The following is a 14053-nucleotide window of genomic DNA, read 5'->3' as shown; positions in this document are numbered from 1 at the left end:
CCCCACCCCACCCCCAACATTAATGTGGAATTAATTGTGCATGTGCTGTGGGACCAGCAGAAGGAGGGGAGTGTGGCCAATCTGGAAAGCCTGAAACCCAATGGATGCCACCGAGAGAGGGAGCACAGTGATCGTTTGTGCAGGTTACAGGAAAGGCAGACGTGCGCCGAGCTGCAGAGGGGATTCCCACAAATCATGCAATTGGGGTCAAGGAGGTAATTACCAGAAGTCACACCTGTGTGTAATGCACTGGGCCAAGAGCCAGGCTCACAGCCGAGTCTCAGGCCAGAACAGGGGGGCTTGGAGGACGGGGGAGTGGGCCCATAGTTCTACTCTGAGGTCCTGGGAACCGGGGGAAGATGCGAGTGGCTAAGGCACCCTTCAGGACACCTGCAAAGCCCACGAGCTGGCTCGGGTTCCCAACCCACAAAAGCATCAACTGATCTCAGCATGGGCAGCGTGGGGAAGCACCCTTCGGCGTCGGGGAGTTGAATTTCCAAATTTCTTTGCAGGAGAACATCCTTACAAAACCATCACAGCCAAAGCCGAAGACAATTTCCTGCGTCATTAAAATACCACCATCTGCACTAAAATATGATGTTGAGCACATGAAATCAAGTGAATAATCATGAGCATTTTATAGATAATGCTCCACTGCTGATATGCCTTGTATTTCTCTTCTGGAATTAAAGAACAACAACAAAAAAAGTGGCTGAGCTGGGAAGAACCCACGGACATTACATGCTCAGGGTGAGGAAATGATGACCCAGGGAGGAAGAGTGAAGTGTTAGAGATGACCCCACCTACTACTGACCACACTTGGCCAACAATGGGAGGGCTGACCCGTCAAGGGCGTCCTTTGCTCTGTGATTCTACAATAGAGCTTCCTGGAATGCAGGTCATGAGGGTAAAAACCAAGGCATCAACAGGTCAGACAACTTCTCTGAAGAAGCATGTGAGATTAACAAAAGGCATTAGGAAGTGAAATGTTTTCATTCGTGAGCCCATCAACTTTTCTACTGTTGAATAATAATCTGCGAGGCAGATTATCACTTTTAAAAAGATGGAAAATTGTGGACAACAGAAACCTCTTTTCACTTCATTTTGTTTTTAACACCCCAGCCTTTATCGACACCTGAAAATAAGTTACAGATACCAGTCTACAAAGAGGCTTGAATTTGAAAGTTTATCTTCTTCTAAGTTCAAAAGATAATTTAGTATCTGTCTCTGATTTTATCCCTTTGGCATTTCTTGTTGGCAATTTATATAAGTTTTGCCTAAATTAGAAAAAAAATTAACCTATAAGTCTGGATTTTCTCTTTCTAACTAACAGCTAGAGGGAAACAATTTTCAACAGTTCCTAGTACTTTTATGAAGCAACTTGGTGAAGTGAATACAAGCCTGGGTTTTGGAATTAAATCTGCATTCAAATTGTGGCTCCTCTGCTTTCTTTGTGTGAACTCTAGCAAGTGCTGCACCACTCAGACACAAACCAGACAAAACATCTACCATGCAGTACTAGTGATTATTCAGAATAATACAGATGAAGTTCCTGGCATTGAGAAAGTGTTCAGTAAGCAGTAGTGACAACCATTTCTTATTCCACACTCTACTGCAACAGATTCCCAAGGTGCTATCTCATACACAATCGACCTCAGAATGGCTCCTAGGAAAAGCAAAGCATCTATAAACTGTAAGGTGGGGGGTGATAACAAAAAAAGAAACTGATTTGCAAAGGTAAGCCACTCCTGGAAAACGAATGGATAAACCCTAACCCTGTTACTTCTAAAGTGGAACTACAGGGACTTCCCTGGTGGTCCAGTGGTTAAGAATCCACCTTCCAATGCAGGGGACGCAGGTTTGATCTCTGGTCAGGGAACTAAGATGCCACAGGCCAAGGGGCCACTGAAAAGCCCAAATGCCAGAACTACTGAGCCCACGTGCTCCAGAGAGAGCACACAACTAGAGAAGCCCCGTGACATGATGAAGATCTTGAGTGCCACAACCAAGACCCGACACAGCCAAATAAGTAAATAAACAAATGAAATAAAATAAAGTAGAGCTACGTAAATACCTGATAGCCCTCTGATATTTTTTAAGAGCATGCTATTTGCCAACACTTACCTATGTATCTTTTTTTTTAAAAAGTGACTGTTATCTATCCCCTTGCAAACATTCCCCTTCTTGTTTGAAGTGAACCACTTTAGTGAAAGCTCCCACCCCAGCTCAGAGAATCTAGCCCCCGCAGAAACTGATCAAATGACATGTTCTCTGCACAGTCCTGCATGGGTGAGGATTTTCCTTGCAGGCATCCTATCTGTACCCACCAAATACCCAGAGCTCTTCATCCAGGATCCACACATGTGGTCTGCATTTCTAGTGCCCCATTTGAGGCTATTTCTATGCATGATCTTGAAAGGACTGAAGCTGAGGCTCCAATACTGTGGCCAGCTGATGCAAAGAGCCAACTCATTGGAAAAGACTCTGATGCTGGGAAAGACTGAAGGCAAAAGGAGAAGGGGGTGGTAGAGGATGAGATGGTTGGATGGCATCACCAATTCAATGAACATGAACTTGAGCAAACGCCAGGATATAGTGAAGGACAGAGAAGTCTGATGTGCTGCAGTCCATAGGGTTGCAAACAGTCAGACACAACTTAGTGACTGAACAACAACTATTCATGATCTAGAGGAAACAAAGACTAATTTCAGAAGAATGGGGTTTAGTCCAGTTACCCAAGACGGGAGCAGTAAATATTGGGGTGGGGTGACTAATTATTCTTGGGAATTTACAGTCAGCATGTGGTCAGAAACAGGGATTGCTTAAATCTCTCAAATCTTACCCTACCTTCCTTCAGAAGAGACCAGAAAAATCAGCCCCCTGCCCCCCAAAAAACACATATGGATGCTTCAGGCTACCAAACCAGAATCTTCTGATGGTAACGAGTGAAATCAGCAACACTCAACGGTCCTTGGTAACACTGACCTCTGGAAATACAGAAAGATAAATCACACAAAGTCAGGTCAGAAACTCCAAGCATGAGCTTACCTAGTGGCTCAGTAGTAAAGAATCTGCCTGCCAATGCAGGAGACACAGATTTGATCCCTGGTGCGAGAAGATACTGAAGGCTGTGCCCCTAGAGCCCATGCTCTGCAACAGGAGAAGCCCGTGCACCACAACAAAGACCCAGCACAGCCAAACACAAAGAAAGAAAGAAACTCCAAGAGTCTGAGCTACTGTGAACTCAGGCATGAAGCAAATGGGGAAAAAAAGAAACCTGTTACTTGATGATGGAAACTTGCTCACATTTGTACAGACTTGGCCCAATCAATACACTTTGTGATAACACAGGGGAGGTAGGGAGGAACCTAGACCGAGCACATCTGAGCCAACAGGACAGTGAATCTGTATCAGACTAGCCATCAAGTGTTAGGTAGACAGACATGAGGATGATGGACAGGGAGCCCTCAATCTGCAGAACCCCAAAAAACACCAAGAGAAAGATCACAGTGGTACTGATAGTGGGGAAGATCCAAGGGGAGATAGGAGAAGGGACACAGAAGAAATGGAAATAACATTTCTTATTTCCTGTTGTTCAAGTCTATTCATAGAACAGACTGGTTCCCATTGGCTTTGCTTTTTAGACGGCTCGCTCACTTAATCTGTCATAAGCGTTCAACACTGGGTGTAGAATGGAGCCAGGTATCTCTGTATCTCTCTCATGGTAAATAATCCACAGCACCAGGTAAGGACAACCCACAGTCAGAGCCTTCTGATGTCTACTTCAAAATTTCAAGGAAAGTGAGAGCCTTTCCCCCATTCCTTGCAGGACCAGAGTCACTGTGTTAGAGTGTTTGCCAGAGGAACTGCCTTAAATGTACACGAAGCACACGGCATGAAATGTGAAGCGAAAGAAAAGGTCAATAGACCTCTGGTTATATATTTTTTTTCTTTTTTTTAAAAAAAGACATCTATAAATAGCTGCATTTATTGAAGTTGCTTCCTTATCAGGAAGCATGGAGCTAGGAATTAATGTCTGCCTGCATCGGAAATTCTTGCAGACAGCAAACCCAAAAAGGAAATTTCCCTTCCAAAAGCATCCTGGCTGTTCTGTTGCGGCCTGTTTTTTCTCTTCGAGCTCTTTGAAGTAGCTACCCAGGACCCCATGAGGCTGGAAAAGCAGAAAGCCTTCAAGTATCTGAAACTAGAAAGTGAAGGCCCCCAAAGAAGGCTTGCGGGAAACACAACAGAAAATGCTGGTGGCTGGTCATCATTGTTAGAAGTCACGACTGCTTTGTCGAGATACTGAGAAGGAAATCCTTCTCCGTGTCCTTGCCTCAACTCTGCCAGTGACGTCACAGCACACCACAGGCATCTGGGGAGCCCTGACATTTGGCTGAGGACAGGGAGGATCTGCTGGGTCGGGGGAGGAGGGGAGAGAAGGTTGAAGAAAAAGATGACAGATCCAGGCAAGGAAAGAAAGCAGTTTCAGACAGAAGTACAGTTGCGGTGTGGGAATGGTCAAGGCCCTGGGGTGGAGGGCCCAGAGCAGGATCAAGCTCCCAGGAATCACTGAGTTAGAAAATCGAATTCATTTCCATTTGTGACTTTGGGAAATAGCCTCAGAACATGCAGGCAGAACTCCAGGCCCTTTCTTTAATGAAACAAGTAAACACATCCATGTTCCTCTCCGCCCTTGAAAGTGAGGACACCCCTCCTAGACGATTCACTAGCCGTGAAAACTGAAACAGAGCTCTCAGTGAGTTTGTGGTCACTGTTGGCCAGGCACCGTGCTAGGTGCTATACACAGACTACCTCCGAAACGTATAGGAAACACTCATCAACTCTATTTCAATTTAAAAAAAAATTTTTAACCCTTGAAAAACAAAAGTTGCTAAGAGAGCAGATCTTAAAAGTTCTCATCACAAGAGAAACTACATGTGGTAACAGATCTTAACTAGATTTATTATAGGCTTCGCTGGTGGCTCAGTGGTAAAGAGTGTCTGCAATGCAGGAGCCCTAGATTCGATCCCTGGGTCAGGAAGATCCCCTGGAGGAGGGCATGGCAACCCACTCCAGTATTCTTGCCTGGAGAATCCCATGGACAGAGGAGCCTGATGGCTTACAGTCCATGGGGTCACAAAGAGTCGGACATGACTGAGCAATTAGCACTTTCCCTTTTCAGATTATTATGATCATTTCACAATATCTACATATATGGAATTACTGTACATCTGAAATTAATATATTTCAAAAATTTTTCTGGATTTTGATAATCATACTGTGATTATGTAAGAGAATACCCTTGTTCTTAGAAAAATACACAGAAGTATTTAGGGATAAAGACTTAAAAAGAAACCCTCATCAGTAGGTGTGTTATGCAATTTGAGTCTTGGAGAGGGGAACTCATCTAACAGAGGCAGCCCTGGGAGGCCAGTCTCTTACGTCTGTCCCAACCCAAGTCTTTTCTATTACTGTGCTTTTTCACTCGGAAACTCAGAAAGAGCAGTGAGCCCCGATCCCAGGAGGTAACTCCTGATGAAATGCCAAGGGAGTTGTGGACTTGGGTGAGTCCTCTGTGGCCAGCGCTGTTCTTCTAGTGGCAAGAGAGATACTGGTCTTTAACCTCAGCTCACAGGACAGTAAAGAGGGAGGAGTAGGAGAAACGGGTGAGCAAAACCAAAATGATTATCCATCAAGACAGGCGCTTGTTCCTGCCAGAAGCCAGCCTGCTGGAGGGTCAGCACAAATGAAGGGGCGAGTGCATTCCTAGAGCCCTCGCTGCCCCAAGTCCCCGCACCCACAGCCGCCCAGACACCAACAGCCAGCATTGCCTCTGCTTCCCAGTCTGTGACACTCTGCCATCATGTTTTCTCCCAAAAAGGCTAAGTGGTGACTTTGGGAACACAGAAATCACATCAGATTCTTCACCTGCCGTATTCAGTGAAACTATCGGAGCCCCGGTAATCTCATCAATAAAATAGGGTTAGTAACACCTAGGATGGCTGCATGATTGAATGAGACCATATATACAAACACGTTTTGTTACTTACAATAATGTAAAATGCTAACTATGATTATACGTAATTCCCATTTTTTGCCCCTTCTTTGGGACAGGGAAGAGCTTGAAAGTATATAAAATTGTTGGCTGCTCCGCTCAGGAGCCGAAAGACACAGCGTCTCCTTTCACTGCCTGGCTCTAACCGGGCACTGCATGTCACGTGACTCTCTTACACTCCAACACTCTGCTGAGAGTGCAAAATCGCCAAAGAGGGTGAGCAACCAGGGAACATTTCCATAGGAAGGCATTAAATTAAATTATTAAACACACGCAAGTAGGAGCTGTAATGTAAGATTTCTGAAAGATTCACAAGCAAAGGGAGGAGAGAGCAAAGGGTCTATTTCTGGTGTTCTGATGCTAGAAAACTCTGAGCAGCTATTACGGCTATTTATTAACCTGAAACATCATACACCGTAACCCGATTCAATGTGATGAATGAGCCCTGGGTTCTGATTTTTAAGTATCAACCACAGGAATTTTACAAGAGCAAATTGGCACCACGGAAGGCAGAGACTCCAGGCAGATGGCATCACCTCAGCCTGTGATTAGAGGTGATCATGTCGACTAAATGCAAGATGATTATGTGAAAAGGAATTTAATAAAGAAAAGGCATTTAGTGATTTCAATTCTGCCCCGTAGATCTGAAATATATGCTTTGTGACCACTTGGGTGGCCCTGGACATCGTGATTTGAGGCTGAGTATGTCACAGGGCTGGCATCAGCCCATAAGGTATCTCTGCTGTCCTCCTCGCCACCCAACACCCATGAATTTAGAAAAAAAAGTGACCCCTGGGCAGACAAACTAGAAAGAATCTTCATACCGTGAAGGTCCAATGAGGCCCTTCACTGCTCAGAGAATCAAAACTGGCCTTATCCAGCCACTCTCAGGGGCACCACAGTCCTATGAGTTTTTTTCAAGGTATCATGAAAGGTTTGGGGACTTCCCAGGTGGTGCTAATGGTAAAGAATCCACCTGCAGTGCAGGAGATGTTAGAGACTCGGGTTCAATCCCTGGGTTGGAAAGATCCCCTGGAGAAGGAAATGGCAACCCATTCCAGTATTCTTGCCTGGAGAATTCCATGGACAGAGGAGCCTGGCAGGTTACAGTCCATGGGACTGCAAAGAGTTGGACATGACTGAAGGGACTTAGCACACATGCATGAAAGGATTACGTCCCCTTTAAAGAACAGAACTTTTCATTTTCACCTACCTGATGTAATTGTCACACTTCAGATCCTCTAGCCTCAAGGTTAAAAAAAAGTTTTTTTTTTTTTAATACCCTAGACGGAAGGAAGGGGAAAAAAATACCTTTCTGTCTTTTCAATAAACATACTTGTGTTTGCTTCCTGGTGCAGCAGGGAAGTTCCAAGAAGCTGCTGGAGGACTCCTGCAAGGGAGTGGGGGGTGGGGGTCAGGAGGCCAGACCAGGATGGCAGGCAAGCCCTTCTCTGGGCTCCTCTCCTCTCCTGGGACCAGACTGCCCTGCCTGCCCCTATCAAGTTCTCTAGAATCACCATTTAACAGGTTGCCCTATTTATCACTGTCTGTGTTTTTTTGTTTTCTTTTTTAATCACAGGCAAGTAAGAGGAAAAGGCATTACTTTCTACTTCTTAACAGCTTCCTAATTTGTCACACTGTGTCTTCCATTTGGCCCTGTGTTTGGAGAACAAAATGGTGAGAAACCCATCATACAAGAACCTTAAATATTACGATCCTTGCCTTCCCCTTTAACCAGGAAAGGCTAGATATTGATTTCAGAAAGGAAGAAAAGGAAGGGTTAAGAGAGAGAGGGTTTATCTGGAGATCAATGAGGATAACGGGAGAAAGGAAGCCACTGGAGGCATACCAGGCTGGTGAGTGTCTCTTTAAAACAAGCAGCTAAAAACGCTTTCGAACTAGCAATACCATAAATGTCCTGCTGCTGTCTTGGCTCTCGGATTCTTCCCCGTACTTTCCATGAGCATTCCACTGGGAATTGTCTGGAATCCCAGATTCGAACAGCAATAACCAAATTCCCTTGTCAGAAGATTTATTTTCTTTTCGGCTTGGAAACCCAGCTGGGAGGCATCTTCAAGTGTACAGCTCAGCCGCAACCAACCTAGAGGCTCCAGGAGACGTTTCTCAAACAGCACAACGGGCAGCTGAGTTTTGGAACCCGAGAGAGAGGCGGGCAGCTCAGCCTCCCGTGGAAAGTCCCAGCTGAGGACAGATGGCAAGAGCCTGGGAACCGGAGGGTTCGTTCCAGATGTGGGAACCGGTGGTGTTAGGAGAGGACCAGTGCAGATGCCAAGGAGGGCCCCGACGTCAGGCTGCCCAGAGAGCAGCACTCAGGCAAAACTATCACCATGAAACCTAAGTCCATCACCTAACAACTGACCATGTTTTAAGGCCACCAGTGCCCTGCTACAGTTCTATATCGGATAATTCTCTACGTGGGTATCCATCCAACCATCCATCTGCTCATCCATCCATTACCTAAGGGAGAAATGCAAACTATTCAACAACTGATCCACCAGTTAGAACAGATTCTAGCCAGAAACCAGCCTTCTGGCCACATCAGTGAATACTGGCTAAGTGTCAACCCTGAATTCATCCATCCATCCAAAACATACATATTAAATATACTTACATCGTGGCAGGATAGATAAGAGCCCAGGTGGCACAATGGTAAAGAATCTGCCTGCTGATGCGACAGACTCAGGAAACGTGGGTTCAATTCCTGGGTCAGGAGAATCCCCTGGAGAAGGAAATGGCAACCCACTCCAGGATTCTTGCCTGGAGAGCCCCATGGACAGAATCCCATGAACAGAGGAGTCTGGCCAGCTATGGCCCATGGTTTCTGGACATGCCTGAGCACACACACAGACACACAGGCTCTGGAGTCAGACAGAACTGAGTCTGAACCCTGACTCTATCTCCCACTGACTGGGTGACCTTGGCAGTTTACTTACATTCTCTTAAATGCTAAATTCCTGATGTGTGACATGGATATTGAAAGAATATCTACAAGTACTGCTGTGAGAATAAATAAAATAATTTCCATCAAGGACTTCACACAGTGCCTGCTACAAAGTCATCCCAATAAATAAATACTAGCTATGATGCTTATGTGCTAGGCACTTGGCAGGGCCTGGCCAGCAGTGACCAGCACAGCTGTGACTCAATGAGGAAACTGTCTACTCAAGAAAAAACGTTACAATGTCTGTATGGAAGAAACAGTTCCAAGTAGGGAAAATGATGTCTTAGGTGAGGTCATAATATTTTCAAGGTAGGGCTGTTAAATATTCTCCTGTCCAAACACCACCTTGCACAGTAGGAAAACTGAGTGTTATGATGACTGCCTCACAGTCAAACAGCTCATCTAACAGTAGAACTAGTTAAGGGATTAAGATCTCCTGAGCGTCAGTTCATTGTGTTTGTTAGTGCATTTTATCATGATAACTTTTTATGGAGAGGCAGCGTTAGGGTAAAAGAGCCTCCATATGTGAAAGTCATCCAGCAGCAAACCAAGAGTTAGGGCTTTCTTGGGATGGGGGGAGGTCGGGGGAGTGAATGTGTCATCGTACAGAATTCAAAAGCCGTGAAAGAAACCTCAGCCTATTTGGAACAGGAGTTCATCGTTTCCTTTTCTCTCTTTATGGAGACTCCAAGCTCCACAGGGGCAAGGAGTTGGGTCTACTCTATTCATTTCAAAGTGTCTGGCATAGTGCAGGTAATCAGTAACTGCTTGTGGAATGAATAAATGAATGAGATTAGTAGCAGGCATGCTTTGTCTGCATGGCCTGAGTCTGTTCCATCCTGAAGTGAATGTCCTAGTCATAGAACAGCTTCTGGAGAAAAAAAGGCTCACACCTGGCTGTGGTCTCTTTCCTAGTCTGTCTGCTCACAACACTCGCTGGTACCACAATGCTCCAGTTTACTGCAGATGACCATGCCCACAGTCATGACCCTGACACCCTCACAGTCCTAATCTCTTTAAAGTTCATTGTGGAGAAGATGGTAGACTGAGGCTGGAAGGTGCTGACCACAGTATACCAGCTTTGTAAACACTGATAGATGTGGCAGGCTGACTGAAGGAGGTGAAGGATGCCTTCAGCCCCCAACACCCCTTGAAGTTTTACAGCTACCATACTCACTGTGAAAGAGAAGGAATATGCCAGTAACACCCCCCAGTACTCCCAGCATCATAGTCATCTGATCTGCTGAATAGGCACAGACAGAGGAAACAGACGCCTGCATCTTCTCCTCTCGCTCCCCACTCTTAGCAGGCAGCCTTGGGCTTTCTCAGGAGGGATAAACCACAAAGAGCAGAATAACCCAGGGAGCACGATTGTGGCAGAAAGACATGGCAGGTACAACCAGACCACCATTCAAGTCATGAGAAATCAACTAGGGAAGGGCCAAGGTGACTCCCCCCGCCTGCCGTGTCCTCCATAACCTGAACCTGCGTCCCAAGGGTAATAGTCAAGCCAGAGAATCTGGCATTTTCTTGGACATCGCAGCCAGGTTGGAAATCAGTTGATCCATTCTCCCCTGCTACACCCAGCACCCTGGATCATCGCGGCTGAGTGGCAGCTCAGAAGAGAGACAAAAAGGGAAGGGACAGGTGTCAGGTGCTTCGGAGCCTGGCCCCAGCAGCCCAAGTGTGGGGTCCCTGATGCTCTGCCCAGCTGCAGCTGAGGATTCAGGCAGGGGAAGTGGAAGAGGAAGGGGCAGAGGAAACTCAGAAGAGAAAGGTAGAACTATTACAAAATAATGGGAGTTGTCAGGTGGCTCAGCGGTAAAGAATCTGCCTGCCAATGCAAGAGATGCGGGTTCCATCCCTGGGTCCGGAAGATCCCTGGGAGAAGGAAATGGCAGCCCACTCCAGTACTCTTGCCTAGAGAATCCCATGGACAGAGGAGCCTGGAGAGCTACAGTCCATGGGGTCACAATGAGTGGGACACGTCTGAGCGACTGAGTACCCACAATGGGAGCCGTGGAGGCAATGAAGGTACAAAAGAGAGGTAGAGAAGACAGGAGGGGAGGGAGAAAGGCCCTGTGTTGGCATAAGAGGAAGGAACAGAGCGACAATCATGGAAGAGGAGGGGACAGCCCTGCAAATAAAGCTCAAGTACACAGCAAAAAGCCAAAGAGGAGGGAGTCTGGCCAGAAGCTGTGCAAAATTTAGGGGCAGTGAAGACACGGAAGGGGAAGAAGTGTGAACTTTAGGAAGACAGACTCTCCCCTAAGAGTTCACCTTGCTTCTTGGGAGATTCAGTGGAACCTGTAGTACCCCTGTCATAGTCAGAGTTGAGATCAACGCACAGAGAAACAACGGAACACCCAGGAATCTCGGAATCTCACGGTTTTCAAAGCCATTTTGGGGGATGGGGCGGCGGGAGGCCAAGGATGCCAAGAGTTTCTGGAAACTGTAGGAAAACCATCTCAGAGCGTGCCCCCTGCCCGGGCTTGCAGCCCTAGCTCCCTCAGCCCATGCGGTTGACCCTTCTGATTGACAGTCTGTCCGTCCACCCATTCCATCCATCCCCCATCCATCCAGGACGCACGAACACTCACGCAGGTGCGCGGGCAGGCGGATCGAGTCTTCCTCCATCCTGAGCGCTCTGGGCACTGGCACATGAAGCGGCGTCGAGGAAGCGTAACTGGGCACCGGGCTCTCGGGGGGTGTGTATGAAATTCGTTCCTGCTGTTAAAAAGAAGGGCAGAGAGAGGGGAAGGGGAAAAAAGACAATGAAAGCCTGGAACTGAGGGGCGACAGCCGCGAGGGGGTGGGTGGGGGAGTCTGGGTGTGGGTCACCTCTCCAGAAGATACCTCTCTCTGTGCAGTTGTCTTTCAGATCGCCAGCACTCGGGATTTATAACAAAATGCTGAAAAGCTTTAAGATAGGGCTTTTCCTGCGTGCTGGGGTCAATACGTATTCTTTTTTTTTTTCCTCTTTGTATTAGTGGTTTGTTCCAGTAAAGAGGGGAGGAAAGATGAAGGGGATGAAACAATATATCCCAAGAGAATGTCATTAAAGACTCCTCTCTCAAAAATTACTCTTCCCGGTCACATAATTTATGTCACCAATACATTAAAAACCATTTTTCTCTTCTCTGGCAATATCTCCAGCTTCTGATCAAAGTAAGATTCCATACTTAGACCCAATGAGAGGTGAGCCCAAAGTGAGAGCTTATAAGTTTGAGGTTTCAGTTAATAAATCTATAAGCAGTATTTGTCTATCACCTACCTATCCCTTTATACAACCATCACCACCAAAAATTTCCAGGGTTTCATTTTTCCCTTCATAGCTGCGAATTATCTGCCACATCAACCAGTTATCTCCGTGCTCCCCTCGTGCTCCATCTTAGAATCAATATTTCCTTTCCTTCTGAAGCATTTCAAGAGCTCATTCAAAGAATCCTCTGCATTTAAGGAAGTACGGTTTAATTGACGGTACTTACTCAACAGACAAGGAAAGGGGGAGGGGAAAGTCAGCACCTCCACTGTTTAAATTCAAAAGGGCAGTGTTTGTTAGACTGATTAAAACAATGTGATGGGATGGGAAGTATTAGTTTTAAGTTAAAATGTGGCAAATAATGGCAAGAAACTGACTATGCTGTTCATCGGGAGAGTAGTGCAATTTGCATCTCAGATCTGTACCAACTGGTTTGACTTGCAGTCCATACATAAACACAACTTCCGTTAGTTTCTGTGGTTTAACTGGGCAAAGTAAAGTGGGACACACACAGTCCAAAAATAGGTTGGGGGTGGGGATAGGGGAGATCGGTAAGATGCCATTGTGAAAACAAAAATCAAGAGCAAAAGAAAAATTATGGATTAAAATAAAGCCAAGGGGGGTGTTTAGGTTTTACAAAGCATTCTCTAACATCTTATACTCCATCAAATATGCAAAGGGAAGCAGGGGCGTCCCCCAGCCCTGTAACCAAATTAAAACTTCTTATAACCTGGAAAGTTAGGTGGTTGTGGTAGGAAGTTTTGATTTTAAATGAATATATACATATTTTTGTAATTTCCGAATGGAATCACTATACCTTCCCCGAGGCATCCTCAACTGGCAACGAGGGCCTTTGGAATATTTCTGCTTAAACACACATCCTAAAGTTTCTTGGTGAATTTCTTAATTCAGGGAAGACACATACACCTTAGATTTCATTTCTGGATTGATCGAGGTGTCCTGTGAAAGGTCACCCAGAGGCAAAACCTTCAACTTCACTTTTCTTGAACTTTACCAAACATCACACATATTCTGAGCAATTCTAACTTAGGGATGAGTTGTATTTTCGGGGCTTGGTTTGGGGTTTTGGAGGTGAAAAAGGCAAAGACATAAAACACACATATGGGAAACATACGAAATCTGTTGAGGGGTTTTTCAAGGTGAGATAGGTTTTTAAAATATTTTAAATGGGGTCTGTTTTTTCTAGTTTAAATTCTTCATACACTTCAACCTTTCAATAACCCCTCACCCCACCCCAGTCCCAACATACGCCTCAATATCTTATCTACCGTTACTTTATTCCCAGAAATAGCTTTCTGTTTTGTTAGGGTTTTTGCAGAAGTGAAACTGTTGATGAAGAAAACCCTGTGCAACCAGAAACCTTTCAAATGGCAAGGCATGAGTACGAGAAAAAAAAAAAAAAGATGGCATTTCGTAAGACGGTGACTTTCTCTGGAAGACAAGATTCTATAACTAGTCTCCGTAAGTGAGAGGCCACCTCAATCCCCTTACCATCTCCATCTAGGATGATGAGGAGGGAGAAACCCAGCTCTCCAAGCAGATTCTACTTAATTTCTTGGGAAAATATATCACCAGCCTGCTGATAAAAAGAGTCAAGCCAGGTGTCACCTTTAAAATGTACATATTCTGACGTGGTAAATTATCATGTTGTACCTTCTTTGGGGCTTCCCTGATGGTTCAGTGGTAAAGAATTCACCTGCAGTGCAGGAGACCTGAGTTCGATCTCTGGGTTGGGAAGATCCCCTGGAGA

The 14053-nt window shown here is 45.7% G+C and overlaps 1 protein-coding gene across 2 annotated transcripts in view; it reads right to left on the bottom strand.

The window, feature by feature from the left end:
• ETV6 (ETS variant transcription factor 6) overlaps positions 1 to 14053 on the bottom strand; it is a 275166-nt gene that overhangs the window by 146043 nt on the left and 115070 nt on the right. The window contains exon 2 of one of the 2 annotated variants that reach the window (XM_020888633.2): positions 11621 to 11750. In XM_020888633.2, the coding sequence (XP_020744292.1) occupies positions 11621 to 11750 (130 nt within the window). The remainder of the gene's footprint in view (positions 1 to 11620; positions 11751 to 14053) is intronic. The other variant, XM_020888634.2, reaches the window with a different exon arrangement.

Source organism: Odocoileus virginianus, chromosome 23 (genome assembly GCF_023699985.2).
Source record: "Odocoileus virginianus isolate 20LAN1187 ecotype Illinois chromosome 23, Ovbor_1.2, whole genome shotgun sequence".
Taxonomy (NCBI): domain Eukaryota; kingdom Metazoa; phylum Chordata; class Mammalia; order Artiodactyla; family Cervidae; genus Odocoileus; species Odocoileus virginianus.
This window is presented reverse-complemented; position numbering and strand designations above follow the sequence as displayed.